This window comes from Pipistrellus hanaki (genome assembly GCF_964339955.1).
Source record: "Pipistrellus hanaki genome assembly, chromosome: 12".
NCBI classification, from domain to species: Eukaryota; Metazoa; Chordata; class Mammalia; order Chiroptera; family Vespertilionidae; genus Pipistrellus; species Pipistrellus hanaki.
This window is the reverse complement of record NC_140514.1, coordinates 14,554,637-14,582,139: the sequence shown is the minus strand read 5'-3', so window position 1 is coordinate 14,582,139 and position 27,503 is coordinate 14,554,637. Positions and strand designations below refer to the sequence as shown.

Genomic DNA, 27,503 nt, shown 5'->3' with positions numbered 1-27,503 from the left:
AACACCCACTCGAGCCAAGTTTTCTTTCCCAGTCTAAGACTGACCTCTCAGAACAGTTCCAATTGCTAAAAGATCTGCAACTAAAAATAGCAGCAAAACTGTTAAGGAGTCAAATACCTCACAATGTACCTCCACCTCTCACTTCAGGTCTGGTCCTAAAATACCCTATCTGCCTACAGTGTGGCCGCTGTTCAGGATTTAATTGTCATAAATTACAGACTACTTTTGGACCTTATCTTCTTATCTACCCACAGCTCCACCTTGTAAGCACTCCTGAAGGCCATGGAGAGATTAGATTGCGTCTGGGTTTTAGGTTACGAATTGGAAAAAGATCCCAAGTTCCAAAGTATTATAGAAGAGACAGGCCCAAGACACCAAGGAGCCCTGTATCACCAGCTAAAATCTGTAATCAAGCTTCCAAGAGTCCTACTTCTTCAATAGATTTTCTTTCTCAGTCTTCCCAGTCTCCTGCTTCTGTACAAGTCCACATTAGCCATGACTTAGAAGGAAGGACAGATATTGGAGAGCCTGGGCACTATGAAGTCACTGAAGTTCACTCGTTATCAGAGAGTGACTCTGAAAGCAATCAGGATGAAGAGTGGACTAAAGTGAGAAGCAAAAATACCCATGATTCAAAATGTCCAATGAAAAGAATCAACAGGAGGTTTAGAACACAAAACAAAAAGTTCTCTACAAACAGCAGAACCATAATACAGAGTCCCTCTAGGAAATTATCATTTCACTTGGAAGGGAAAAGAAATGGAGCATCTCAGACAACTACTGACTCTTTAAAAAGACACCCCAAGAAACCCCCCCAACCCAAATTCATTAAACTGCTTTTTCAGGGACTAAGAAAGGCATTCCAAACCGCACACAGAATTATGGCATTTGTTGGGCCAAAGCCTGAGCACAGGACAAGGGCGGACCATTTGTGGTCAAGCAAAAACTGCCAACCAGAACAAAAAGCCTCTGACTATAGTTTAGAAGGAGATGTCGAAAGAGAAAGCATTCCAGTTGTCGAGCTAAAGCCAACAGACCCAACCACTGAACAGCAGAGCATGCTATGGGAAGAATTAGAACAATTCTGCTCAGCACAACCACCAAAAACAGATAGCTCTCTCCAATACACACCTTTCCCACTGTCCAGGTGCAGAGTTTCCCAAAGTGCCACCACAATCAGATATCCTTTGGATACTGTTCAAAATGAGAGTGGCAGCAGACCTAAGAAGAACTTCTATAGAAAAGAAATCTCTAGCCCAGAGTCCCAGAACTCCAAAAGAGGAATCGGAGTTCAGGCCCAAGGGAGAATCCTACATGGTACCCCTAAGAAGAGAACCTCAGACAGTCACCTTAAAGAGATATTCATGCCTAAGAGATCAAGCCATCACAGCTTCCATAGGGAAAGAACCCCATGTAATTTCTCTGGCAGGAGCCATAGCGGTCCCTCTTCGAGGAGCCATAGCAGTCCCTCTTCGAGGAGACATCGCAGTCCCTCTCGGAGGAGCCATCGCAATCCCTCTGGGAGAAGCCATCTCAGTCCGTCTCAGAGGAGACATCGCAGTCTGTCTAGGAGGCCCCATCGCAGTCCGTCTAGCAGGCCCCATCTCAGTCCCTCTGGGAGGAGCCATCGCAGTCCCCCTGGGAGGAGCCATCGCAGTCCCCCTGGGAGGAGCCATCGCAGTCCCTCTGGGAGGAGCCATCGCAGTCCCTCTCGGAGGCGCCATCACAGTCCCTCTCGGAGGCGCCATCACAGTTCCTTTCAGAGGAGCCATCACAGTCTCTCCGAGAGGAGTCATCCAAGTCCCTTTGAGAGGAGATGCCGCAGTCCCTCTGAGAGGAGATGCCGCAGACTCTCTGCGAGGAGAAATCACAGCCCCTTAAAGAGGAGACGACATAGTCATTCTGAGCGGAGCAGACACAGTCCACCTGCGAGAACCCGTGGAAGGCCCTCTGAGAGAACTCTCGGTGCCCCGAAGGAGAAAGGCAAACACAGCTCGCTTAGAGAGAGGCCCAGACATACTTTTTCTAAAGATTTCACGAGTTACTCAAATACCCTCTAGGAATCACATACACACAACAAAAAAGCCCCTCAAGACAGGGCCAGCTTGGAGCCCTGAAGGAAGCAGATGCGATTTCCGCCCCCATTATTCATGTATCCCCCTCAAGTCTTCGCCAAGCTCGCCTTTGCTGGCTTCTTCCCTGCTCAGCCAACTGACTCCAATTCTTGCATCCTCAGCCATGAAAGAACTTAATGCCTCTCTACCCTGGGGCTGGGACGGCGGGAATGGGTCTGCAATTTCCGACAAATAAAGGGGCAATGATTAACTTCCTGTGCATCTAGAAAGACCACCCATCGTGCTGGAAATGGGGGGGTGGACATGAATGGAGAGGGTGGGGATCCTGAGGCCAGGACCCACTCTCCACTTGGGCCCCCACAACACCATCCTGGGGCGGGGTCTCCGAGGCACTGGAGGGCGGCCCGTCACGTGACGCGCCCCGGCGGCGGCCGCAGCCCCCTCGGAAGCCGCCCGGCGGAAGTGGGCGTTTGGGACGGAGTCGCGCCGCGCGGACTGCGCAGACTCCACATCCGGGAGAGGCGAGGAGAGCAGAAGTGGCGTTGGTCTGGCTGGAGCCCTGGGGTGAATTTGTTAGGCGCGGAGAGGGAGTGATGTCCTCCAGGCTCGGTGCAGTTCCCGCCGTGAGTTTCTCGGTTTGGCCGTTATGCTTCCGAGGGAGCGCTGTGGAGCCCGCGACACGCGGCGGCCCTCGCTTTTGTCCCAAAAGCTCACCAGTTGGTTCTTATCAGAGCCCATCGCAGGCCCCACCCTTTTAGGTCCGAGCTACCTGTCCTCCTCTTTTCTCCCCACTTTTCTCCGCTGCCTGTTCCTCACCACCTGGGATTCAGGTCATCGCCACATCGCCATTAGTTTCTATTCTATTTTTTTTTTTTTTTGTATGTCCGATGCCTCCCATATCCATTGTCCTCTCTTTTTTCTCCTCCTTTCAGAGCCTCTATCCAGACAGGGTTTTCAGAATGGGGAAGATGAAGGCTCTGGTGTTGTCACCTGCCCTAGGAAGATAGATCGGCACACTTTTCCTTAAAAAAAAAAAAAAAAAAAAAAAAAAAAGCCCTGCCTCCTTCGGTTTGAGGTGGTTGCCCCGGGAGAGCTTCATGTCTTCAGGGCACCGGGGAATGGTCTTTTCGTGGTCAAGGTTCAGAGACCCCCCCTAGCATTCACTCGTATGCTTGCGTTTGATAGACTTCGGGACCCCCATCCTTTAAGCAGCAGAGGAGCACGAGGATCGTGGGAACTAAGACGTAAGTGAGGTTTTCTGAGGTCCGTTTGTAATTGTGTCGCCGGCGCAGTCCATTAGAGAGCTACCTGTGATGGTGAAAATATTTTCGTTTCCGCACTGCCCAGTGCTGTAGCTCCTAGCCACCCATGGCTTTTGAGCTCTTGAAATGTGGCCACTGTGAGAAACTATTTTTAAATTGCTTTTGATTTGAATTATCTTAAATTTAAATAGCCACCTGTAGCTAATGTCTACCACATTGGACAGGGCAGGTCTAAACCCAGAGAAAAACTCCGCTTGCAAAAGTACGAGTTATAATAAAAATGCAAGGTAGGACTCAGTTGTAGCTCTCCATTTATGTACACACGGATTACATTGATGAACATAGGAAGGAATAATGAAAATGACTCTAAGATATCCTTGTATTTTCAAACTAGTTGGCTTCCAGACTGCTGTATTTTGTATATTGAATGTGCTAAGCTTTTACATATTAATGCAAAAAGGAGTTAACTAGGTGTTTATTGGAAGGGATTAATTCATTCAGATAACATTTACTAAATATCTATGTTTCAGACACCATTGACCTGTTGTCTGTCACTACAGTGGTTTGCATGTTTTAGGATTTTATATAAATGAAATTATACATTATGTTGCCTTTTTGCATGATTTCTTTCACTCAGAATTATGATTTTGAATGAAAGGTAGTTTTTAATACTGAGTAGAATTCCATTTATTTAGCCATCTACCTTGATGAATATTTGGGTTATTTTCAATTTGGGGGTATTATAGTAAAGCTGCTATGAACATTCTTGCACAAGTCTCTGGGTAGAAAAATGTTTTTGTTTCACTTGATAAGTATCTGAGATGGTATTTAGTGTTTAAGATGGTTAGGTCATACATATGTCAGGAGTGTGTTTAACTTTATAAGACATTACTTGTTTTCCAAAAGGATGGTATTGTTTTACATTCCTGCCAGCAGTTTATGAGAGTGAGTCTTTAATTTTAGCTAATTTAGTGGGTATATAATGATCCTTCACTGTGTGTTTTTTTAATTTTTAATTTTTTAGTTACAATTGACATACAATTATATTAGTTTCAAGTGTACAACATAGTGCTTATACATATAACTTACGAAGTAAATCACCCTGATAAATCTAGTACCTTTTCCTTCGTTTCAAATGTGTTTGATTTTATGGAGCATAGTTATAATAGTTGTTTTAAAGTCTGTGTTCCAACATCTAGATTATGTTGGGGTTGTCATCTCTTTATCATCTGTTTCTTTGAGAATTTGCTCACATTTTCCTGATTGTATATTGCATAATTTTGGAGTTCTCAAGATTGTGAATGCTATATATATATAGACTCTGGGTCGTTTCAGAATCTTCTGGGAAATGTTAATGTTTTTAATTTAAAAGGTAACCTGTTTATGTTCAGACCATAAGTGATTTTGCCTTTTGAGGGCATTGGTTCAATATCAGTTCAATTCTTTGAGTCTTTGCTATGATGGTTTAGGTATATTTTGTACATAAATAGCCCATGGGTAAATCTGAAACTTTTTTGGGGGTGTTTCAAAACTTATTTTTGCTCTCAAAGCTTTTGATACATTGGTTTGGGTCCATATCACACTAGTAGCTCAGGGGTTGGTCTTATTTCATTTTTCTAAGCCTTTACAAAAGCTGGTTTGGGTATGCTCCACACATACATAGCTCAGGCTGAGCCATGATTTGTGTGGATTCATACCCAAAATTATGGGATCCTTTTTTGCCTATCTCTTCTCTGTGACTCCCCCCACCACACACATGCTCTATAGGTATCCCTTTTCCTGGTTTCTCTGGCCAGAAAGGTGTATTATCTATTGGGATTTAGACCATCATGCACTGCAACCCTTGTTGCAAAGCCACATGTGAGGGGGGAAAAACTGGGAAATACACCCTCATTTTTAAAAAAAAATATATTTTATTGATTTTTGAACAGAGAGGAAGGGAGAGAGATAGAGAGTTAGAAACATCAATGAGAGAGAGTTATCGATGAGCTGCCTCTTGCACTCCTCCTACTGGGGACATGCCCGCAACCAAGGCACATGCCCTTGACCGGAATCGAACCCGGGGCCCTTCAGTCCCCAAGCCGACGCTCCATCCATTGAGCCAAACCGGTCCCGGCAACACCCTAATTTTTTTACTCTTCTCCACAACCCACGTGATTTTATTTATAAACTTTTCAGAGTCCAGAGTTTTTATTTCTTTTTATTTTATTTCCTTTATTTTTATTTTAAATCAATCTTTATTGTTTATATTATTACAAAAGTTCTTCATTTTTTCCCCCCTCCACCAGGTTCCCACCCCACCCTCTGCCCTTTCCCCAACCCCCATTGTCCTCATCCATAGGTGCACAGTTTAAGTTCAGTCTCTTCCCCGCATCCACTACACCCCTTTTCCCGAGAATTGTCAGTCCACTCCCCTCCCGTATCTCTATTATAATCAACAGTTAATATTGTTCATCAGGTTTTTTAATTTCCTTGTTTTTTTTAATTAGTAAATTTTTATATTTTTAAGAATAAATTTTAAAATCTAATAATTTTAAACCTTGTTTTTTTTTCTGCCCTGGGAACTGAGAAGCAAACTTGTTTACATGTAAACTTGCCCTTGGGCTATCAAAAGGCGTAGCCATTCAAATGTAAATGAACACATTGTTTAAAGATAGCTGCTGGCTGGAATTGGATTACCTGTTCTGAAAGGGCAAGTCCTCCCTTTCTTCATTAAAATTAAGGTGTTAGCTTTAAAACCTCTTTTTGGCAAGAGACCTTAAACTTTCAGAACTTTAAATATTTCAGGTAGCAAATCAATTGCTTAGCATTTTCTCAAATCAGTAATACCTCCACATTCCCAAGGATACACTTCAAACAAAAGACACATCCAAATAGATCAACCAACCTCATCCAGACCCCACACAAGGCGCTCACAGATCAACACCCCAGCACTACAACAACTCAACACATCCAGATCTAAGCCTTCATCACTTGATTCAGCAGACCCTCAAGTTCCCCCAAAAGTTTCCAGCCATGTCTGAGAAGCAGCCCTGGGGCATGGGCAGGCGAGGAGGAGCGAGCTGCTCCGGGCCTGGCCAGAGTCCAGAGTTTTTAGTTATAGTCAGTAGGTATGATGGACTTATGCCACTATGCCAGAACCAGGACTTCTTTGTATTAAATTGATAATCTTAGAGCTCATGTGCAGAGAGCTGAAAATCATTCTACCCTTTTTGTAACATTTGACATTATCAGTCCCTGTTATTTTTTCTTACTCCCATTTCCATCCCCTTCCTCCCAATAGACAACCATGTTAACAAGTTTGATATTTACCCTTAAATAGAGGGGTGGGAAAAAGTAGGTTTACAATTGTGAATATGCAAAATAGAGTTTATTTTGATATTAGAGGCCCTATGCATGAAATTTGTGCAAGAATAGGCCTTCTTTTCCCTGGCTGCTGGCACCGGCTTCCCTTGCAGTCCTGGCTTTGTCCTGAAAGACAACTGGTCTAATTCGCATATTATGCTTTTATTATTACAGATAACTACTTAGTAATTATTATATTTTCCATTCAAACAACTGTAAACCTACTTTTTAAAAAGATTTTTAAATTGATTTTTAGAGAGAGAGAGAGAGAGAGAGAGAGAGGGAGGGAGAGAAAGAGAGAGAGAGAGAGAGAGAGAGAGAGAGAGAGAGAGAGAGAGAGAGAAACATCCATGTGAGAGTGAATCATCCATGGGCTGCCTCCTGCACAGCCCCTACAAGGGATCAAGCCCAAAACTCAGGCATGTGCCCTGACCAGGATGAAGCCCAACCAACTGAGCCACTCCAGCCAGGGCTGTAAACCCACTTGTGCTCACCCCTGTATTTGTGAATTTTTTTTTTTTAAATTTAATAAGTCTTCATTGTTAAGATTATTACAATAGTTTCTCCTCCCCTTCACCCCCCAGAGCTCCCCTCCACCAGGTTTCCACCCCACCCTCTGCCCTTACCTCCCCTCCCACTGTCATCCATAGGTGTATGATTTTTGTCCAGTCTCTTCCTGCACCCACATACCCTTTTCCCCCTGAGAATTATCAGTCCACTCCCTTTCTGTGCCCCTGATTCTATTATATTCATCAGTTTATTCTGTTCCTGAGATTTTTAATTCACTTGATTTTTAGGTTCACTTGTTGATAGATGTATATTTGTTGTTCATAATTTTTATCTTTACTTTTTTCTTCTTCCTCTTCTTAAAGAATACCTTTCAGCATTTCATATAATACTCATTTGGTGATGATGAACTCCTTTAGCTTTTTCTTATTTGTGAGGCTCTTTATCTGGCCTTCCAATTTGAATAACTTTGCTGGACAGAGTAATCTTGGTTGTAGGTTCTTGGTATTCATCACTTTGAATATTTCTTGCCACTCCCATCTGGCCTGCATAGTTTCTGTTGAGAAATCAGCTGACAATCCTATGGGTGCTTCCTTGTAGGTAATTAACTGTTTTTCTCTTGTTGCTTTTTTTTAAAATTAATATTTTATTGATTTTTTTACAGAGAGGAAGGAAGATGGATAGAGTCAGAAATATCGATGAGAGAGAATCATCCACCAGCTGCCTTTTGCACACCCCCTGGGGGGGTGTGCCCGCAACCAAGGTACAGGCCCTTGACTGGAATAACCTGGGACCTTTCAGTCCGCAGACCAACGCTCTATCTACTGAGCCAAACCCAAACCCGTATCCGTAGTATCAGCTCTCTTGCTGCTTTTAATATTCACTCTTCCTCTTTTGCCCTTAGCATTTTAATTGTGATGTGTCTTGGTGTGGTCCTCTTTGAATTCCTTTTGTTTGGGGTTCTGTGTGCTTCCTGGACTTGTAAGTCTATTTCTTTTACCAGGTGAGGCAAATCCAGTCATTATTTCTTCAAATAGGTTTTCAGTATCTTACTCTCTCTCTTTCTTCTGGCACCCCAATATTTCTGATGTTGGTACACTTGAAGTTGTCCCAGAGGCTTCTTACACTTTTTCAACTTTTTTATTTTTTATTTTTTTATTTTATTGATTTTTTACAGAGGAGAAGAGAGAGGGATAGAGAGCTAGAAACATCGATGAGAGAGGAACATCGATCAGCTGCCTCCTGCACACCCTCTACTGGGATGTGCCTGCAACAAAGGTACATGCCCTTGACCGGAATCGAACCCGGGACCTTTCAGTCCGCAGGCCGATGCTCTACCACTGAACCAAACCTGTTTCGGCCAACTTTTTGGATTCTTTTTTCTTTTTTGTTTGAGTGTTTTTTGCTCCTTAGTATTTCAGATCTTTGATTTGATTCTTACGTTCCTTTAGTTTGCTGTTGAGTCTCTATAATATTTTTTATTTCAGTCAGTGTTTAATTTCTAGTTGTTCCTTTTTCATATTCTTGAGGGTCTCACTAAATTTTATCCGCCTTTTCTAGGAAATTCTTTTTTTTTTTTTTTTTTTATATTTTATTGATTTTTTTAGAGAGAGGGATAGAGAGTTAGAAACATCAATGAGAGAGAATCATCGATCAGCTGCCTCTTGCACACCCCCTACTGGGTATGTGCCCACAACCAATGTACATGCCCTTACCGGAATTGAACCTGGGACCTTTCAGTCTGCAGGCCAACCCTCTATCCACTGAGCCAAATCGGTTAGGGCTGTAGTTAAGTCTTGATTGATGTTGGTGTCACTGGGATGAATTAACCTCCAGGCCAATTGGCTATGTGTTTCAGCTATGTCTATGCCTGGAGACCTGTGCTGGAGACAGCCTTATAGGACCAGACTTGCAAAATTGCAAAAGCCTCTATGCTCAGCTTGGATGGCGCAGAATCTCAGGGCTGAGCACACAGTTTTGGTTTCCCATCAGCCCTGCCCTTGCGCGCAGGCCTCCAGACTTCTGCCTTCCGCGGCTTCCCTGAGTTTCCACCTAACAGTTCAGATTCTCCCAGGCTCGCCCGGAACTGGGTTTCAGTGCAGTCAGGAGCTTCAACTCCCTTCCACTAGGGAGAGCGAGCGGTAACCTTAGCAGTCAGTCTTCTCTGTGCTTCCATGCCTCCAGACCCCTTCCTGCGTGGTTTCCTCAAGTCTCCGAGCCTCCATGTGCCTTTCTCTTTACCTGACAGTCCAGACTTCTCCCATATGAGCCGGGGTCCACAGGGTTTTACCTGGAACTGGGGTTCAGTGCAGTTGGGGGCTTCATCCCTCTCTCACCAGAGAACGCCACCAGAGAACGCCAGTCAAGCGTTCAGCTGCCCTTCCTCTCTGTGCACGTGTCTCCGTACCTCAGTCCTTTGTAGCTCTTCTGATTTTCCGTGAGCTTTTTTCTTTCCTTTTAATTGTAGAATTTCCACTCAGCCAGCTTTCCTGTGGTTCTGGGTGATGTCAGTTTTGCCTTTTAGTTGTAGTTTTGAAATTGTTGTGAAAGGCAGCAGTTTAGGTGTTTATCTATGCCACTATCTTGGTTTCCTGTTTTGTATTTATGAATTTTTGCAAAATAGCTAGTGATATTTACATGTGTGTTTTTTTTTTTAATTTACTGAATTGACATGCTATAGATCTTGTTCTGTTTCTCTTTTCATTCAGTAGTATGCTTTTTATGTTCATGTCTCTGTGAAATGGTTTATTATTTCTATCACATTTTACTTACATAGTTTCTTAAGAATGGTCACCTGTATTTCTTCCAACTCCCTGCTCATAAAACTTCTATCTTTAATTCTTATCAGCTATACCTCTAAAGTGTTATCTTAAATATGTCAGCTTATCTTTTAAAAAAATATATATTTTATTGATTTTTTTACAGAGAGGAAGGGAGAGGGATAGAGAGTTAGAAATATCGATGAGAGAGAAATGTCGATCTGTTGCCTCTTGCACACCTTCTACTGGGGATGTGCCTGCAACCAAGGTGCATGCCCTTGACCATAATCAAACCTGGGACCCTTCAATCTGCAGACTTGACATTCTATTCACTGAGCCAAACCGGTTAGGGCTGTCAGCTTATCTTTATTACAAAACCTTAGTTCATGCCCTCATCATCTCATCCATACAACTTCCTTTATACGTTTTTGCTTTACGTATCATCTTCCATACAGCATCCTGAATGACCTTTCTAAACCATAAATCTAAAGTGGCTTCACACTTAGTAATCAGCCAGATATCTTGTATGCATATGTACATAACCCATGGATGCAGACAGTGGGGCGGTAAAAGCTTGGGCAGGGGTTGGGGAGGGTGGGCTGGAGGGGGTAGGAGTGAGCGGAAGGGGACATATGCAATACTTTGAACAATAAAGATGAAAAACAAACAAATAAATAAAAACATTAAAAAAAAATAAATAAAGTGGTCTTGCACCTTGACAACTGTTGTTTTACCATATCCTGAGCCACCTAGAAGATAATTTGTAGTTACTCATTAAGTTGGTTAATGTCATACTGACTTGCTTGTCTTGGATTTGGGAATTTGGGTCCAATTGTATACCAGATTTCTTAGCCAGCTTAACCAAGTCAAGATAGCACCCTTCCTTTAGCTATATATAGGAGCTAAGAATCATGTTGCCTAAGTAAGATAGGGTAGCTCTGACATCAGGGTTTAGGGAGAAGGCACATGGATCAAATAGGGCCTACAAACTGTTCTTCTGTTCCTTTTTAATTCTCCAAAATATATTGTATTGATTTTTCACAGGAAAAGAGAGGGATAGAGAGTTAGAAACATCGATGAGAGAGAAACATCAATCAGCTGCTTCCTGCACACGCCCTACTGGGGATGTGCCCGCAACCAAAGTACATGCCCTTGACCGGAATTAAACCTGGGACCCTTGAGTCCACAGGCCACCACTCTATCCACTGAGCCAAACCGGTTAGGATCTTCGGTTCCTTTATTCTCAGGACCCTCTGTCTGAGAAATAAGGAAACCTGACATACCTGGCTATAGATCCACAGAATACCCTATTACACTAGTTTCTTTTCTTGGGTGAATCTATAAAGTAATGCCTTCTTGGGCTGCAGAGTATTCACTTGTGTGAACAGCTTACTCTTTCTGGTTATAAAGAAGTATAATACTAGTTGTATGAGTTATGTTAGATTATTGTAATTGCTTGAAGATTATAATTTAAATTGTTTTTATTATCAGACTTATTTGTTTTTCAAAGGTAACCAAGTTGATTATCTTCTTAATGATATAAAACAATTAATAGGAACTTTATTCCACACTCTCCTTTACAGTATATATCTTTGTGTCATATTAGTAGCAGGAACAAGTGCTCCGTAAAGGATAACAGTTTCCAGTACACTATTCCTCACGATGATTCCTTTAGCGGCTCATCATCTGCCTCGTCATGTGAACCAGTAAGTGATATTCCAGCAACCTTCCGAAAATCTACCTACTGTATGAAGATGAGAAGGATCAAGCCAGCTGCTACTCCCCATGTTGAAGGTATCATTTTCAAATGTTTTTATTGATTTTAGAGAGAGACTAAGGGAGAAGGGGAGAGAGAGAAACATCAATGTGAGAGAAACATCAATGAGAGAGAAACATCAACATCCGTTGGCTGCCTCCTGCCTGTGCTTTACTTGGGATCAAGCCCACAATCTGGGCATGTGCCCCACCAGGAATCAAACTGGTGACCTTTTAGTCTATGGGTTGATACTCAACCACTGAGCCACACTGGCTGCTCAACCACTGAGCCAAACCAGCTAGGGCTACACCAACTTCTTTAACAATGTCACAGGCACTTCTGAGGCCTGTGCTTGCTAATGATCTTTCCCTTTGATGGTCTTGTGAGTGATGTTTTGAAAGCAGGCCCAGATGTTCATTTCTATACCCTACTTAGGTCTTGTGTGTATGATATTTCAGAGTCAGATGAAGTATCAACTAAAGGAAAAAGGAAGCCCAGGCAGGAAGAAGATGAAGATTATCGAGAATTTCCTCAGAAGAAGCATAAGCTGTATGGTAATGGTGTAACTTGGCTAGTTCTTTCCCCCCGGGTACCTGGGCTTTGCTCTTTGAGGGAGAGGGACTTTAGGGTTTGGCCCTTGAAACACTTTAGAACCCTTTGAATTTTTAGGCAAAGCATGGCTTCCATCCTGCCTTACTTTACCCTCATTTCCTTCTGTCATTATTTAAGGGAGTCAGTTGGTTAAGGGACTGGGGCATAGGGTGTTGAGGAGAGGAGGGAGAGATGTTGGTACTAGAGAGGGGTTAGCAAAGGTGATACGCTGGGCTTCAAGTTTCTGTCTTGCGTCAGGGAGGAAGCAACGGCCTAAAACTCAGCCTAATCCCAAACCCCAGGCTCGTCGTAGTCGGAAGGAACCACCATCTTATGCAGCAGGTATGCTTTCTGTTGGAAGCTTTGTGGGATCTAGTTCATGCATTCTGATTTTTGTTGTTATTGTTGGTAAAGGAATGATGTAGAAAAGCACTTATTTAAGAAGGAGCAGGTAATAAGCATGGGTTTGAAGGTCCGACAGACACTTGTTCAAGTTTTGGCTCTTCATTAATTTTCTCATCTGCCTCAACTTAATTTTTGCAAGCTTCAATTTCCCTGACTCTAAATACGGATAATAAAGGCAGTCAGAATTGTGATAATTAAATGAGATAAAAACATTTAACAAAGTCTCAGGCATAGGAAGCACTCAGCAAACTGGTTATTAAATATCTCAGTATCCCATTATTAAATGCTGCTATGAAAAATGTTACCTGTTGTCAGTTATATCTCATTAAAGCTGGAAAAGAAATGTTGCCTAGTTCTTTTTTTTTTTTTAAACTTTAAAGCATTTATTCAGTTTTACTAACTTATTTCCTGGAATGGGAATATATACATTTTTCACCAGTAAATGCTTAATGCTTCACAATTACCCTATTTGCAGATACTTGAAAGTCATTCCAATCACATGGAACAAAAATATAAAAAATTATCTTAACAATTTAAAATATATTCAAAGTAACATTTTTGCAGCAGCCCAAACCTTTGACTAAAAATTAGAGCTATAGTCTCTTCAGCATCCATAGGTGCAAGCGGTGGTCCTTGCCCACACGCATCTATAGTCACAAACCTCGCGTATCCACTCTGATTGCCCAGTTTTAAAGTCAGACTGTTAGTGACATCTCTGGGTGTAAAGATAATCATGGCAACTTAAATTCTAAACATTCCAGCGCATCTGGAAGAAATGGGATGGTTCCATTTTGGACACGTGGCCATTAGCTGGTTAACAAAGTGTCCGCGTCCTGATTTGATTGTTTGGATTGTTAATACAGTGGCTCCTACATGAGGAGACTCACACTTTGTAGTGTTCCCTTCCGGGCGCTTGTTGCCTAGTTCTTTAAGCCATTGGGATTTGGAGGTTTCTTAAATGGTTTTTAATCATGGGGAATTTAGTAGAAATTTCAGAAACTCCTCACTTGTCGGAAAAATTATTTCTAGAAGTCATAAGCAATAGGAGTCTCTTCCCCAGGAAGGGGAAAACCCATTTTGTGATACTTTTCCTAAGTGCTGGAATTGTGCTTTTTGTTTCTGGAGAGTACCACAGATTATATCATGTTCTTTTATCTTCTTTGTAGGCAGTTTAGAGGAGCAGTGGTACTTAGAAATTGTGGATAAAGGCAGTGTCTCTTGTCCTACCTGCCAGGCAGTGGGGAGGAAGACCATAGAGGGCTTAAAGAAACACATGGAAAACTGCAAACAGGTTAGATATTTTGTGGCATTTCATGACTGTTATATTATCATCTTTTACCCAAAGTTTAGATATCTGGCGCTGTGTTGGATATGCTGATTACCGTGGAGAAGAGGCAACATTGTCATAGGGAAAACATAGGCTTTGACTGTGACAGAGTTGGGTTTGAATCTTTACTCAGCCACTTACTAGTTGTATCATTTAGCTTTTTATGTGTGAACTCATGTTTTCTCATTTATAAAATAGAAATAAAATAATTACTATTTGGATAGTTTATGAGAGGGATAAGAAAGAAATAACACATGCTAAGTTCCTACCCCATTATTTGGCAAGTATTGACACTCAGTAAATGGTAATTTCTATTTTGTAAGAAATGAATTGCCTTTAATTCTCTTTCCTTGAGGATGTGACATGGAGTTTACGGGATTTTGAGATTCATTGACTTTTGAGTTTGGGAAATATAGGAGATACGGAAGACAGCATTTGAATAGGACTTCGTGGCATTCTTTTTCTCTGTTGAATAGACTGGCGCTGAGCAGTATTTTTTCTCTGTAGGAAATGTTTACTTGCCATCATTGCGGGAAACAACTGCGTTCACTGGCAGGGATGAAGTATCACGTCATGGCAAATCATAATAGTTTGGTAAGAGTGTCTTCTGTCCTATATGAGCCTACGTGGTGTTGGGGTGTCTTAGATGAGTATAGATAACTCAGTGGACATGGCTAAGGCTCTGGGACTTTACAGGGGTGTAAGAAGAGCCTTTCAATAGACGACCTACGTACAATGAAACCTTTGTGGTGGATACATTGGTATTTTGTGTTTAGGTTAGTCCCAAAGGTTCATATCCTGGGAGGTAGAGGCTTAGAACTCTAATTTCCATTACATTCACTTCCTTGTCTGTCTAGGATAGGGGTGTCGAACTCAATCAGAGAAGGGGCCAAAATCTAAAATCCAGCCTAAATCACGGGCCGAATGGTTTACTGAACAGTCATAAACTGACAATGTCATAAACTGACAGCGGAGTGCAGTGATGACAGCGCGGTGCGGGCCACATTGCAAGGCCTGGCGGGCTGGATTTGGCCCGCGGGCCTTGTGTTTGACACATGTGGGAGAAAGCCAGGAGTCAGATAAGATAGGCGTCCTGGGCATCAGCTTAGGTGCTAGTCTAGTCCTTGATTCTTCTATGATATAATTTTTCCCCCCATATCTGTCTTTTTCATGAATTATCTGTTTGTTTGCTTCTCTTGCTTTCTAGCCCATTTTGAAGGCCGGAGATGAAATAGATGAGCCAAGTGAGAGGGAACGGCTCCGAACAGTTCTAAAGAGACTGGGAAAGCTCAGGTGCATGCGTGAGGTAAGAACCAAAGGACGGCACGTCCTTCTGCCTGGAGTCTTAGGCCCATGTCTTCCTGTTATTCTCTTCCATTTCTCCTCCTCCTCCCTTCTAGACCTGGTTCGGTATCATCTTCCTGCATAAGAGTGGTTCCCGCTTTTCCAGGTCTCCTCAACTCATTAATAGTTCTTTATTTTTTTCTTATCTCTAAAAATTTATTTTTCCCCCTTTATCCTTTGTTTGAAGGGATTTCTTTACCCCTCTTTCTTTGGTGTGATGAAGAGGCTCCTAGTAACCTCACTGTGAGGAACTTTGATATTACTGGGTATTTGATTTTGGGTCAGAGACTAAGGAGGAAGCTCTGACACAGAAGAGGTGCACAGTTCTAGTTTGTTAAATGTGGACAGAACATTGAATTTGATGCTTGGTGGTAGACAGAGCAGCTGTTGGGCCAGGGACAAGAAGGCGGTGTGCCAATGGGAAATGCTGGGAAGGGTCTAGTGACATCAGAGGGTCTGTTTGTGTGGAGTGGTGGTTGACTGCCTGTGGCTGTGGAGAAATTTAGAGATCATGTCAAAAGATATAAGATTATGGTTTTGGTTTCTCTCCTGTGTTCAGAGTTGCTCTAGTAGCTTCACCAGCATCATGGGATATCTGTACCATGTCAAAAAATGTGGCAAAGAGGCTGCAGAGCTGGAGGAGATGATCTTGAAGTGTCACCACTGTGGGAAGCCATATAGATCGAAGGCTGGACTTGCGTATCACCTGAGGTCAGAGCATGGGCCTGTGAGTACTGATTACTTTCCAGACTGGGGTATTCTGGGAAGCTGCTTAGCCCTATATTTTCTCATACATTCTTGGTTCCTCGTCTGTATACTCATTTAATTATGAAACTTTTGTTTTCTTTTCCTGGTTCTTCCTTTGTTCTCTTATTTCTGCCTTTTGAATATCCTTAGCTTAGAGAAATCAAAGTTCATTATACAGTGTAAGCAGAAGTAAATGCATTATTATTTTTTTACAGCTTAAGGCATTCCCCCTTAGCTAGAAATTTTGTGGAAATCTGTCCGGCTGTTTTCTGTATTCCAATTTATTTGTGTTGACTTTTTTTTTATTTTATTACATTTTTACATTCCCCTTACTTCATGTTTAAGAGTTAAGTTTCAAGATGTAATTAATATTCACCCTTTTGGTGTACCATTATAAAAGTTTTGACAACTTCATATAATCATGTAACCATCACCATAATCAAGATATAGAACAATTTGATAATCTTCCCCAAATTTCCTTATGTCTCTTTGTAATTAGTTCTTCAGGGCACATGCCTGGGTTGTGGGCTTGGTACCCAGTGGGGGGCATGTAGGAGGCAGCCAATAGATGTTTTTCTCTCTTTCTCTTCCCTTCCCTCTAAAACAATAAAAACAACAAAAAAAGTTATTGTGTGACACTGTTGGTGGGAATGCAGACTGGTGCAGCCATTATGGAAAAACAGTATGGAGTTTCCTCAAAAAATTAGATATGGAACTGCCATTTGACCTAGTGATCCTACTTTTAGGAATATATCCTAAGAGTTATGAAATACCAATCAGAAAGACTTTATACATTCCTATGTTCAAAGTAGTGAAATTTATAATAGCTAAGATCTGGAAACAGCCTCAATGCCCATCAGTAGATGAGTGGATAAAAAAGCTGTTGTACATTTACACCATGGAATACTATGCAGCAGTAATAAAGAAGGATCTCTTACCCTTTGAGACAGCATGGAGGGAGCTGGAGAGTATTATGTTAAGTGAAATAAGCCAGTCAGAGAAAGACAATATCACATGATCTCACTCATATGTGGAATCATATGAACAAAATAAACTAATGAACAAAATAGATCCAGAGATATAGAAGCATGGAACCAGAGGGAGGGTGGGGAGGGTGAGTGGGAAGAAATCAGTCGAACTTGTATGCATGTATGCATAATCCATGGATACAGACAATATGGTGGTGAAGGCCTGGGGGAGGACTAGAAGGGGTCAATAGGAGAAAAAGGGGGACATAAGTAATAATTTCAGTAATAAAGATTTAAAAAGTTATTGTATGAAAATAAGTTTTACTTTGGGTAAATACTTAGGAATGGGATTGCTAGGTCATATGATAAATGTATGTTTAATTTTATAAGAAACTTCCAAATTGTTTTCCAAAGTGGCTATGCCATTTTGTCTTCTCACTAGCAAAGGATGAGAATTCCAGTTGCTTTGAATCCTTCTCAGCACTTGCAATTGTCAATTTCATTTAAAAAAAATCCATTCTGAGAGGTATGTAGTGGTATTTTACTGTGGTTTAATTTGCATTTCCCTGATTTAATGATGTTGATCATCTTTTCATTTACTTATTGGCAATGTCAATCTTTAATAAATTATCTTCATTTGTGAAGTGTCTGTAAAAATTCTTTGTTGCCCTGATCGGTTTGGCTCAGTGGATAGAGCATCGGCCTGCAGACTTAAGTGTCCCAGGTTCGATTCTGTTCAAGGCATGTACCTTGGTTGCGGGCACATCCCCAGTAGGGGGTGTGCAGGAGGCGGCTGATCGATGTTTCTCTCTCATCGATGTTTCTAACTCTTTATCCCTCTTCCTTCCTCTCTGTAAAAAAATCAATAAAATATATTTTAAAAAATCCTTTGTTCATTTTATTATTGGAGTTTTTGTTGTCTTACTATTAAATTTTGATTGCATTCAGAGTTTTTTTTTTTTTTTTTTTTTTTTTACCTATTCTGGACACAAATCCTTTATCAGATGTGTTCTGCAAATATTTTGCCCATTCTGTAGCATCTTCTCATATTTTATAGTGTTCTTCAAAGAGCAGATCAAGTACAATTTATCTTTTTTTTCTTTTATGGATAATGCTTTTGTTCTTGTATCTAAGATATTTTTGCCCAACCCAATGTATAATTTTCTGTTGCTGCTGTAAAAAGTATCACCACAAACTAATGGCTTAAACAATACAACATATTATCTCACAGTTCAGTAGGCCAGCAGTCCAGGTACAGTCGGTACAGCAGGCTCCCCTGTGTAGAGCCTCACCAGACTGGAATCAAAGTTTCTTTAGGGCCATTCCTTTATGAGACTTGAGGGGAAAATCTGTTTCTAGGCTCCTTAAGGTTGCTTAAGAATTCAGCTCCATGTAGTTGTAGGACCTCATTTCCTTGCTGTAGGCCAGGAGTTGTTCTGAGCTTCTAAAGCCCACCTACTTTCCCTTGCTCATGGACCCTTCATTTTCAACAATAGTGTTAAGTTTATCTCATTCTTTGAATCTCTATTGCCTCTTCTGTCACATCTCTCTTACTTAAAGTCAACTGATTGTGGACTTTAATCAGATTTATAAAATACTTTCACATCAGCAACTAGCTTAGTGTTTTAATGACTGATGACTGCAGCCTAGCCAAGTTGACACATCAATAAACCATCACTCCCCCAATATGATATTGTATGTTAATTGTAACTGAACAACACATTTAACAAAATTATACTTAAGTTTTATTGTTTTATGGCTTACACAGGGCTCTTACCCATTTTGGGTTAATTTTTGTATGTGATGTGAGGTAAAATGTACATTAAGATGGTGGGGCTTTATGATAGTGATTAGCAAGATAATGAATAGCTCTTTTGCTATTGAGAGCAGAAAGGTCAGCCTTTAAACACCTCTTTTGGAAGACACTAATCAGGTTTGTGTTTTGTTTGCTATGTTTCATTTTTGCAGATCTTTCCAGGGTCAGGACAGTCAGAGTGCTTAAAAGAGATGAGCCTGGAGCCAAAGGGTGGGGGCCGAGTTCAGAGGCGTTCTGCCAAGATAGCTGTGTACCACCTGCAGGAGCTGGCCTCTGTGGAACTGGCCAAGGAATGGCCTAAGAGGAAGGTTCTTCAGGATCTGATACCTGATGACCGGAAGGTAAGGTAGAAACTTGTATTACCTTTGAAGGATTATGTCTGATACTATGCTTATTACATGCACTTGAGTGAGTGCATGATAAACAATATTTTGCTATTGCTTTTTTTTTTTTTTTTCCTCAGCCAGGGATATTTTTCCATTGATTTTTAGAGAGAGGAAAAGACAGAATTATTGATGTGAGAGAAACACATCAATTGGGTGCCTCTTGCATGAGCCCTGGCCGGGGCCGGGACCAGGGGGGAGAGGGAGGTACATGCCCTTGATTGGAATCGAACCTGGGACTCTTCAGTCTGCAGGCTGATGCTCTATCCACTGAGCCAAAACTGGCTAGGGCATATTTTGCTTTTGCTTTTTTTTAAAAATAAATCTTTATTGTTCATATTATTACAAATGTTCCCCATTTCCTTTCCCCTCCATTGCTCCCCTCCACTAGGTTCCCGCCCCACCCTCTGCCCTTTCCCCACCCCCCACTGTCCTCATCCATAGCATATTTTCCTTTTTTTCTTGGAGATGAAGTACATCTGATCCAGCTCCAGTGTTCAGGTCATGTAGGTTTTAGAGAAACAGTGTGTTTCAGAAGCTTCTTTAAGGGGCCTCTTAATTTTGGACCATTTCCAGAGGGTACCTAAATTCCCAAATTAGCTTTTCGTGGTCCTTGCCTAATGTGTTTCCACTTCGTTAGTTCATATGTACTAGTTTATATTTAACTGAGGTAAATGCTAAACGCTTGATTAGGGTGTGTTGTCCAGCTTTTTCTATGGCAAAATTACAATTTTCCCCTTTCTAATGAGTGAATATTTTCAATAATTGAGAGATTGAGACTACATAACTAACCTGTTTTGTCTACTTTCTACTTACTTTAGTATCCATCAATGATTCAGGCTTGCAGCAATTATTACTGTGTTGTTTGCTTAATTATTATTATTATTTTTTTGTTTCTTCTACAATTATTAAGAGACAGCTCTGTCCTTCTAATTTGTTTTATATTAGTATAGACTCATGGTATTTATTTTATCCAATGGCCTATGATTTAATGTTATTGTTATTTATTTTGCTGCTCAAATTGTATTTGGCCATGAAAAGCTCTTTTTGACATTTCCCTATCATTTAAAAAAAATTTAATTTTGTTGATTTCAGAGAAGAAAGGAGAGGGAGAGAGAGATAGAAACATCAATGATGAGAGAGAATCATTGATCAGCTGCCTTCTGCACAAATACCCTCACTGGGGATTGCGCCTGCAGCTGAGATATGTGCCCTTGACCGGAATCAAACCTAGGATCCTTTGGCCTGTGGGCTGACACTCTATCCCAGAACCAAACTGGGTAGGGTAGTTTCAGGAACTTTAAAGGGTCTTACATATTACAATTATTTATTTATTTATTTATTTATTTTTATTTATTTATTTTTAAAATATATTTTATTGATTTTGTACAGAGAGGAAGGGAGAGAGATAGAGAGTTAGAAACATCAATGAGAGAGAGTCATCGATCACCTGCCTCTTGCACACCCCCTACTGGGGATATGCCCGCAACCAAGGTACATGCCCTTGACCAGAATCGAACCCGGGACTTTTCAGTCCCCAAGCCGACACTCTATCCATTGAGCCAAACCGGTTTCGGCTTGTTTATTTTTATATGAAGATACACTTGAGGAACTCCAGAATTACATAACCTAATGAGTTGGGTTGAAACTTTTGGGGTGTTTTGGAAGTTGGATTCTTCCAATAAAATCTTTCTTATCTTGTAGTTAAAATATACTCGCCCTGGGCTACCTACCTTCAGCCAGGAAGTACTACATAAATGGAAGTCAGACATCAAGAAATACCATCGTATTGAGTGCCCTAATCAGGTGGTTCTTTCTCATTCATTTTTTCAGTAAATGTTTATCAGGCATCTGCTGTTGTTTCAGTTATTTATTCCTTTGTGACAAAGCCCCTGAACCTGAGAGACTTAACATCAATTATTTTATTTGTTCACAATTCTGTAATAATTTTATCAGGGCCCAGGGTAGTTTTCCTGCTGTACATGGCATCAGCTAAGATCACTCATAGGTTGCATTCAGCTGGAAACTCAGATGGGACCTGAATGTCTAAGATGGCTTCTATGCAGCTAATTGACTGGGAAGCTTGGCTCTGCACATGGCCTCTCTCTCTAGCAGATAGTTAGATTACCAGCAGAGGATATATTCTAAGAATATGAAAGTAGAAGCTGAAGATCTCTTAAGACCTAGTTTCAGAATTTGTTCAGCACCTCTCCATAGCATTCCATTGGTTAAAGGAATCACAGTACTAACCCAGCTTCAAGGAGAGGATAAACAGACTCCACCATTTGATAGGAAGAGTGGCAGAGAATTTCTAGCCATCTTTAATCTAATTTACCTATGTATACAGTACTTTGCAGAGGAGTAGATATGTAAGTAATAAAAGACATATTTGTACTAAAGAAAGATTAAAAAAACCATCTGTAATTTTCTATGTTTAAGTATCAAAAAGTACCAGGGAAGGGAATAAGTTAGGCTTTGTAAATACCTTACCTCTTTATCTTTTTTATTTTATTTTTAACCTTTTGTTGGTTTTTCTTTTTGCTTTTGTGGCTTGCATGTGAATTCTTTTCCTGTTTGTTTGTGGTACAAATGTAAGGTTGGTCATAGTCAACAACCAGATTGCTGAGAGAAGGATGCTCTTTTGTATAGTCTTCACGTCGTTTTTCTTCTTTTTTTTTCAGGGTTGTGAGGCTGTCTACAGTAGTGTATCTGGCCTTAAAGCTCACCTGGGCTCTTGTACTTTGGTTAGTAACTTTCTGAACTATTTTTCTTAACATGACTTCTGAAATAGAAGAGAATTCAGTTTAGTGAACAGCTAATTGTCCTGTTTTCTGTTACCTTCAGAGGCTGATTTAGTTTTTTATGCCCCAAAGAATCTTGGTCTATTATTGGGTATATCCAAAGTGCAGAAAAGGCCAAGATAGCCATAAGTCATATCAATTGAAGAGTTTGGAGAAAAATATTAGTTCTGAATCTTTACCACACTGGACCTGACCTGCCTTATTGGGTCTTAAACTTTCTAGAGTCAATTTACATGCACTTATTTGGATTAGTGAAGAACCTCTAAATGCATTTGAACTATACTGGCCTCTAGAGGTGGGAGGTGGGAGGTGAGATCCCTAGGTGTCAGGCTAAGAGCCATTTACCTCACTGAGTCCTTTCCATATTTACCTACAACCCACCAGCCATGGGGATTGGTGCCACTTTCCAATCCCTTTTAGAAATATCTCTCCACACAAAATGAACATCATGGAAACACAAAGCTTCAAGAAGGGGGAGAAGTCTCAGTTCACAGCAATAAGAGGGTTGTAGGCATCCAGACCAGATCAGTCTAGGAATGCTTAAGAGCGTGGTCATCTTGATTTTAGTTTCTGAGTCCTTAAACTTTGTGTTATGGATGATACTTTTCTAATCCTGGGTTTTTAAGGGACTCTGCAGCAATGGATTATATTGGGAAGAATTACACTTTGGTGCCTTTAGTGAAGTTCAGAAGTTTGATAATTTGGGGGGAGGAATCAAGAGAACCTTGAAAGTGAAGTAACGAACAAGAGAAGATAGAAAGATGTGACATGTCACATAATAAAAGTAGGAGGAGTTCGGGTTGTGTTGAGGGGGTGGGAGGTTTTTGTAGAGAATTGCATTAGGATAGATATATAGTGGTGATAGTCTGCCTGAGCTGTTTTTCTTAAACATATTGCTGTTTTGGATTTTCTTCCTTCTTACCTTTGCTGAAGTAGAATCCCTTCTTTTTATCAATAACAGTCCCTGCATGTGGCCCAGGTATGTGTTCCTGAGTTTGCAAGTAATACTCTGTTCTTTAAAACAGGGAAACTTTGTGGCTGGAAAATACAAGTGTCTTCTCTGTCAGAAAGAATTTGTGTCAGAGAGTGGTGTCAAGTATCACATCAACTCTGTCCATGCTGAGGTGAGGGTCCTGCTTTTTCACAGTGTTTTTCTTTTCTAATCATTTCCTTTTCCCATACATACACCATAAGAGAGATGGATTTTGTTCTGTTTTTGTGGCCTAGGACAGTCAAGGAAAGAAAAGTAGTTACTAGAGACATTGGAGTTCAATCCAGTTAAATCAGGCACTTGGGAACCAGGCTGAATTTACATCTTATTTAACAGCAGTCTCTCTACTTCCATTTTCTAATATTCTTTTAAAAAATATTTTTATTGATTTCAGAGAGGAAGGGAGAGGGAGAGAAAGATAGAAACACCAATGATGAGAAAGGACCATTTATCGACTGCCTCCAGCATGCCCCACAAAGGGAATTGAGCCTGCAAGCTGGACATGTGCCCTGACCTGGAATCAAGCCATGACCACCTGGTTCATAGGTTACCACTCAAGCACTGAGCCATATAGGCTGGGCTTCTAATATTCTAATGTCTTCTTAATGCTACTTAAAATATCTCCTAGAGCCCAGCTGGCTGATTGGTTATTCTCTCTCATCGTTGATATTTCTATCTTTTCCTTCCTCTCTGAAATCAATAAAAACATTAAAAGAAAATAAAATACTGCATAGAAACAAATATAAAGGACATTGAGACAACTGAGGAATTTTGAATATTAACTAGATTAAATAATAGCAATGTGTCCATGTTAATATTTCAAAATGTGGTAATTGTAGTTACGCAGAAGAACACCCTAGTTCTTAGGCAGATACATGCTGAAGTATTTAGGGTTGGTTGAAGAATATGTTGTCTGCAACTAACTTGCAAATGGCTCAGCAAAAAGAAGGAAGGAAAAGAGAGGTGAACAATGATAAATCTAGCTGTTCATTAAATTAATAACTTTAGACGATTTGTAAATTTTCAAACTAAAAAACTCTGTGTTCTGCCCTAACCATGCCTTTTAAAATTCTTCCCACACCTCTTCTCTATGCTTTTCACTGTGTTTTGACTGGATAGTGTTTCTGTTTTGCCTTGTAGGATTGGTTTGTTGTAAACCCAGCAACAACCAAAAGCTTTGAAAAGTTGATGAAGATAAAGCAGCGGCAGCAAGAAGAAGAAAAGCGGAGGCAGCAGCACAGGAGCAGGAGGTCTCTGAGAAGGCGGCAGCAGGCTGGCGCGGAGCTTTTTGAGCCAGCAGAGCAGAGCCACAGAGTAGGGAAAGATCAGAGGAGGAAAAATGAGGAACTGCTGGTGTCGACCTCCTGTAAAGAACCAGAGCAGGAACCAGTGCCAGCACAGGTCCAGAAAGTAAAGCCCCCAAAGGCTAATCATAAACGAGGAAGGAAATAGGCAGGCAGTGTGAGAGCATTCCTGGGAGAGTGGATGGATGCTCTTGTCACGGGGACCTGTGCTGGGAGGACTGAGTTATGGGGCTGAGTGAAGAGAAATGTACTCTTTCAGCTGTTTGTGAAAAGCAACAACTTTCTCAACTCTTTCCTCCTGTATAAATTTCACTGTTTTCCCTACTTATTCACTTTGACAACCTCCCTCCCCCAACACTTTTTGGTAGGTTTTCCTGCTATTCCTCATTGGAGTCTTATTATTTTTCTCTTATCTTGCCCAAAGAGCTCCCTCTTAAGGCCAGCTATAGGCCCCTCTTGCCCTGTATGAGACTAAGAAAACTGGTTGTTCTTTTCTTCCTGGGGTGTAGAATGTTCTTGGAAATTCCATTGGTTTAGTAGTCTCCATCATTAACTTTATAAAACAATTCCAAATTAAATTTTTAAAACCATACTGATTAATCATTTTATATTTGTGCTATAACAAGTCTAGAAGCTAGAAATGTCACTCGTATAATAAGGTTACCCTCATTGGGAAACAAACTTTATGGAGGTGGTTCTCTCAACATGGTTTTAGGATTGAAAGAAAGAAATGGGTTTAGGATGAAAAAGCTAGAACTTCCCTATACTAATTCTACTGGGAAGTGTTTTGTCTTCCTCAAGTAGCAATGACTAACTAAACCCACAGGCATAAAAAAACACTCTTGGGTGTAATAAGTCCCAAACATTAAAGTGGCTGGAAAGAAGAAACTAGAAGAAGCAATAAATACTGCCTCAACTTACCTGGGGCTTGAGGCCTCCTCTGTCGTTATAATCGGTGCCCTCCTGAAGTTTGTTTTGCCCTCTCAGTTCTAAGGATTGAGAAATAACCAGGTTGATTGCCCTGATTTTTTTTTTTAATACAGAATCCTAGTGTTCCTGGTAATGCCACTAAGATTGGTAGCCAAGGCACTCGTTCCTTCTCTCCTGGACTTGACCTCACTTTGTCTACATCCCACTAAGTCCTCATCCCTCCCTTTAGTCAACCTCTGACCGAATTTTCTGAGAATATTGCTATCTATCCTCTTTTACGTGTGTTTTATCGTCTTTAATCCTGAGACTTTGACACCAGATATCGATATTTATCTGGAGTTGGAAAGAAAAATTCTTTTTCTGTACCTCATGTCTACCTGATGTCTAATGGGCTGTTAGATGTTTTGGAATAAGTGAAGGACATGGTATATCCACTGTACATTGTCATTTGCAGTTGTGCTCTTAGAGCCCTTTCAGTAGATGAGGATTGTCAGGGAGAAGAAATGAAGCTATATTAATTTCTGGTGCGTAAGACTTGGGAAATGTTTGGCAATGACAAAAGAAATAAATGACTGTGTTAGATTGATGTTTCCAGTTGTTCATTGACTACGACCTGCTATATGACTTCTTGCTGATACAATATATGGGATAAGAAGATAGAGAGGGGAATGAGTTTGAAATAAGTATCAAATGCAGGTGTCTCGGTTGTTCCTTAGCCCCAAAAATCTGCTGGCTAAAATTAATAATTTGAGATTAAAGTGAACTTTGTAGGATACTTGCCCAATCTCATGCCAGGCCCTTATAGGCACTCTTTGTTCTCCTCCTCCTCCTCCTTTTCAATTGATTTTAGAGAGAGAAAGGGAAAGAGAGAGTGATGTGAGAGCAGTATACCAGACTCACTATCTGGGATGATTGGAATTAAAACTAAACTGAGATGAGATAGAAGTTCTCCACTCCTGAGATAGATAATGGGGCCAGCAGTGGTAGGAGGGGAGTTAATAAAAGAGTAAAGAGTCTAATATCTCATCAGCCTGGGTATATATTTTCCTAGGGTTTTTGCATCCAGAGAGACTAAGGTTTCAAATTTTTCTTGGGTACCATGCTTTTCAAGTGCCATCTTTCTGTATTTTCAGCTCATGAATTGAAGTATTCAATTTAAGGTACCTACATGTTATCTAAAGTCTTATTTTCTGCATTTTTATTATTTGCATACATACTAGTAAATATAAGAGAGCAAAAGTAATGAGAGAAAAGTGATGAAGTAGAAAATATATTGGAACAATAATAAAATCAATGGATTATAATCCAAGTAGGCTTTTAGTTTTTAACAACAAAAACTTGTTTAGTAAAGAAACTACATATTTAACAGAAATACTGTTAAAGCTAGAAGTTAAAGGTACATTGAGGGAGAGTCCTTTGTTTAACCAATTTAAAGGAATCCATTTTACACATAAATAAGACTCAATTCAAGAAAATTTTTTATTTATTTTTTTAAATATATTTTATTGATTTTGTACAGAGAGGAATCGAGAGAGAGAGAGAGTTAGAAACATTGATGAGAGAGAGTCATCGATCAGTTGCCTCTTGCACACTCCCTACTGGGGATATGCTCCCAACCAAGGTACATGCCCTTGACCAGAATCAAACCCGGGTCCCTTCAGTCCCCAAGCCGACGCTCTATCCATTGAGCTAAACCGGTTTCGGCAAGAAAATTATTTTTTAAGTTTTTTTTATTACTGATAATTTTTGGAGAACAAAGTTGATTATATTTTGCTCATAGAGGAGCAATGTTAAAATAAGAGGTTTTATTAGGATTCAGCATTCAAAGAAATCACTGATCTAACAGTCATATTGTAAGTGCAAAAAAAACCAACACTTACCCTAAATGTCTATAGTAATTTAAAATACTATTCCCAGTTCTATTAAATAGGCCTAAATATATGGCACATAATAATTACAAACAACATTTAATGTATTAAGTGCATATATAGTAAGAAAATATATAGGTGATCTAAAACTAAAGTACTTACTATATTTAACACTAATTAATTTTACTTATCCTCTTAGAATTTAGGATATTGCTAGGGAAGTAATAGATTGCATAAGACTTTAAAAGTTAACCAAATATTTAAAAACTTTGATTTGATAACAATTTCCTAAAACAAGCAGAGGCATTCAGAGAGGAAGGGAGA

At 40.5% G+C, this 27,503-nt stretch overlaps 1 protein-coding gene across 6 annotated transcripts; it reads left to right on the top strand.

Annotated features, from left to right (window-relative positions):
* The first annotated feature begins 2,568 nt into the window (after positions 1–2,568).
* ZNF512 (zinc finger protein 512) lies at positions 2,569–25,897 on the top strand. Of its 6 annotated transcripts, XM_084900841.1 has the most exons (15): positions 2,569–2,698; positions 3,261–3,319; positions 7,854–7,952; positions 11,558–11,742; positions 12,163–12,258; positions 12,554–12,637; positions 13,867–13,991; positions 14,535–14,621; positions 15,235–15,333; positions 15,931–16,098; positions 19,055–19,243; positions 20,990–21,091; positions 21,967–22,029; positions 23,112–23,210; positions 24,218–25,897. In XM_084900841.1, the coding sequence occupies exons 1-15, from the start codon at positions 2,669–2,671 to the stop codon at positions 24,527–24,529; spliced, it is 1,797 nt and encodes a 598-aa protein (XP_084756967.1). In that variant the 5' UTR covers positions 2,569–2,668; the 3' UTR covers positions 24,530–25,897. The 6 variants fall into 6 exon arrangements, with proteins under 6 accessions (XP_084756967.1, XP_084756962.1, XP_084756964.1 ...); XM_084900836.1 differs by lacking the exon at positions 3,261–3,319 and having other exon boundaries at positions 2,580–2,698; positions 11,532–11,742; XM_084900838.1 differs by lacking the exon at positions 7,854–7,952 and having other exon boundaries at positions 2,580–2,698.
* Positions 25,898–27,503: the final 1,606 nt, after the last annotated feature.

Coding starts and splice junctions, on each gene's coding strand:
- ZNF512 (XM_084900841.1), top strand. CDS start 2,669: ATGTCCTCCAGGCTCGGTGCAGTTCCCGCC. Junction 13,992..14,534: donor ACATGGAAAACTGCAAACAG/GTTAGATATTTT, acceptor TTTTCTCTGTAG/GAAATGTTTACTTGCCATCA. Junction 22,030..23,111: donor ACCTGGGCTCTTGTACTTTG/GTTAGTAACTTT, acceptor TCTTTAAAACAG/GGAAACTTTGTGGCTGGAAA.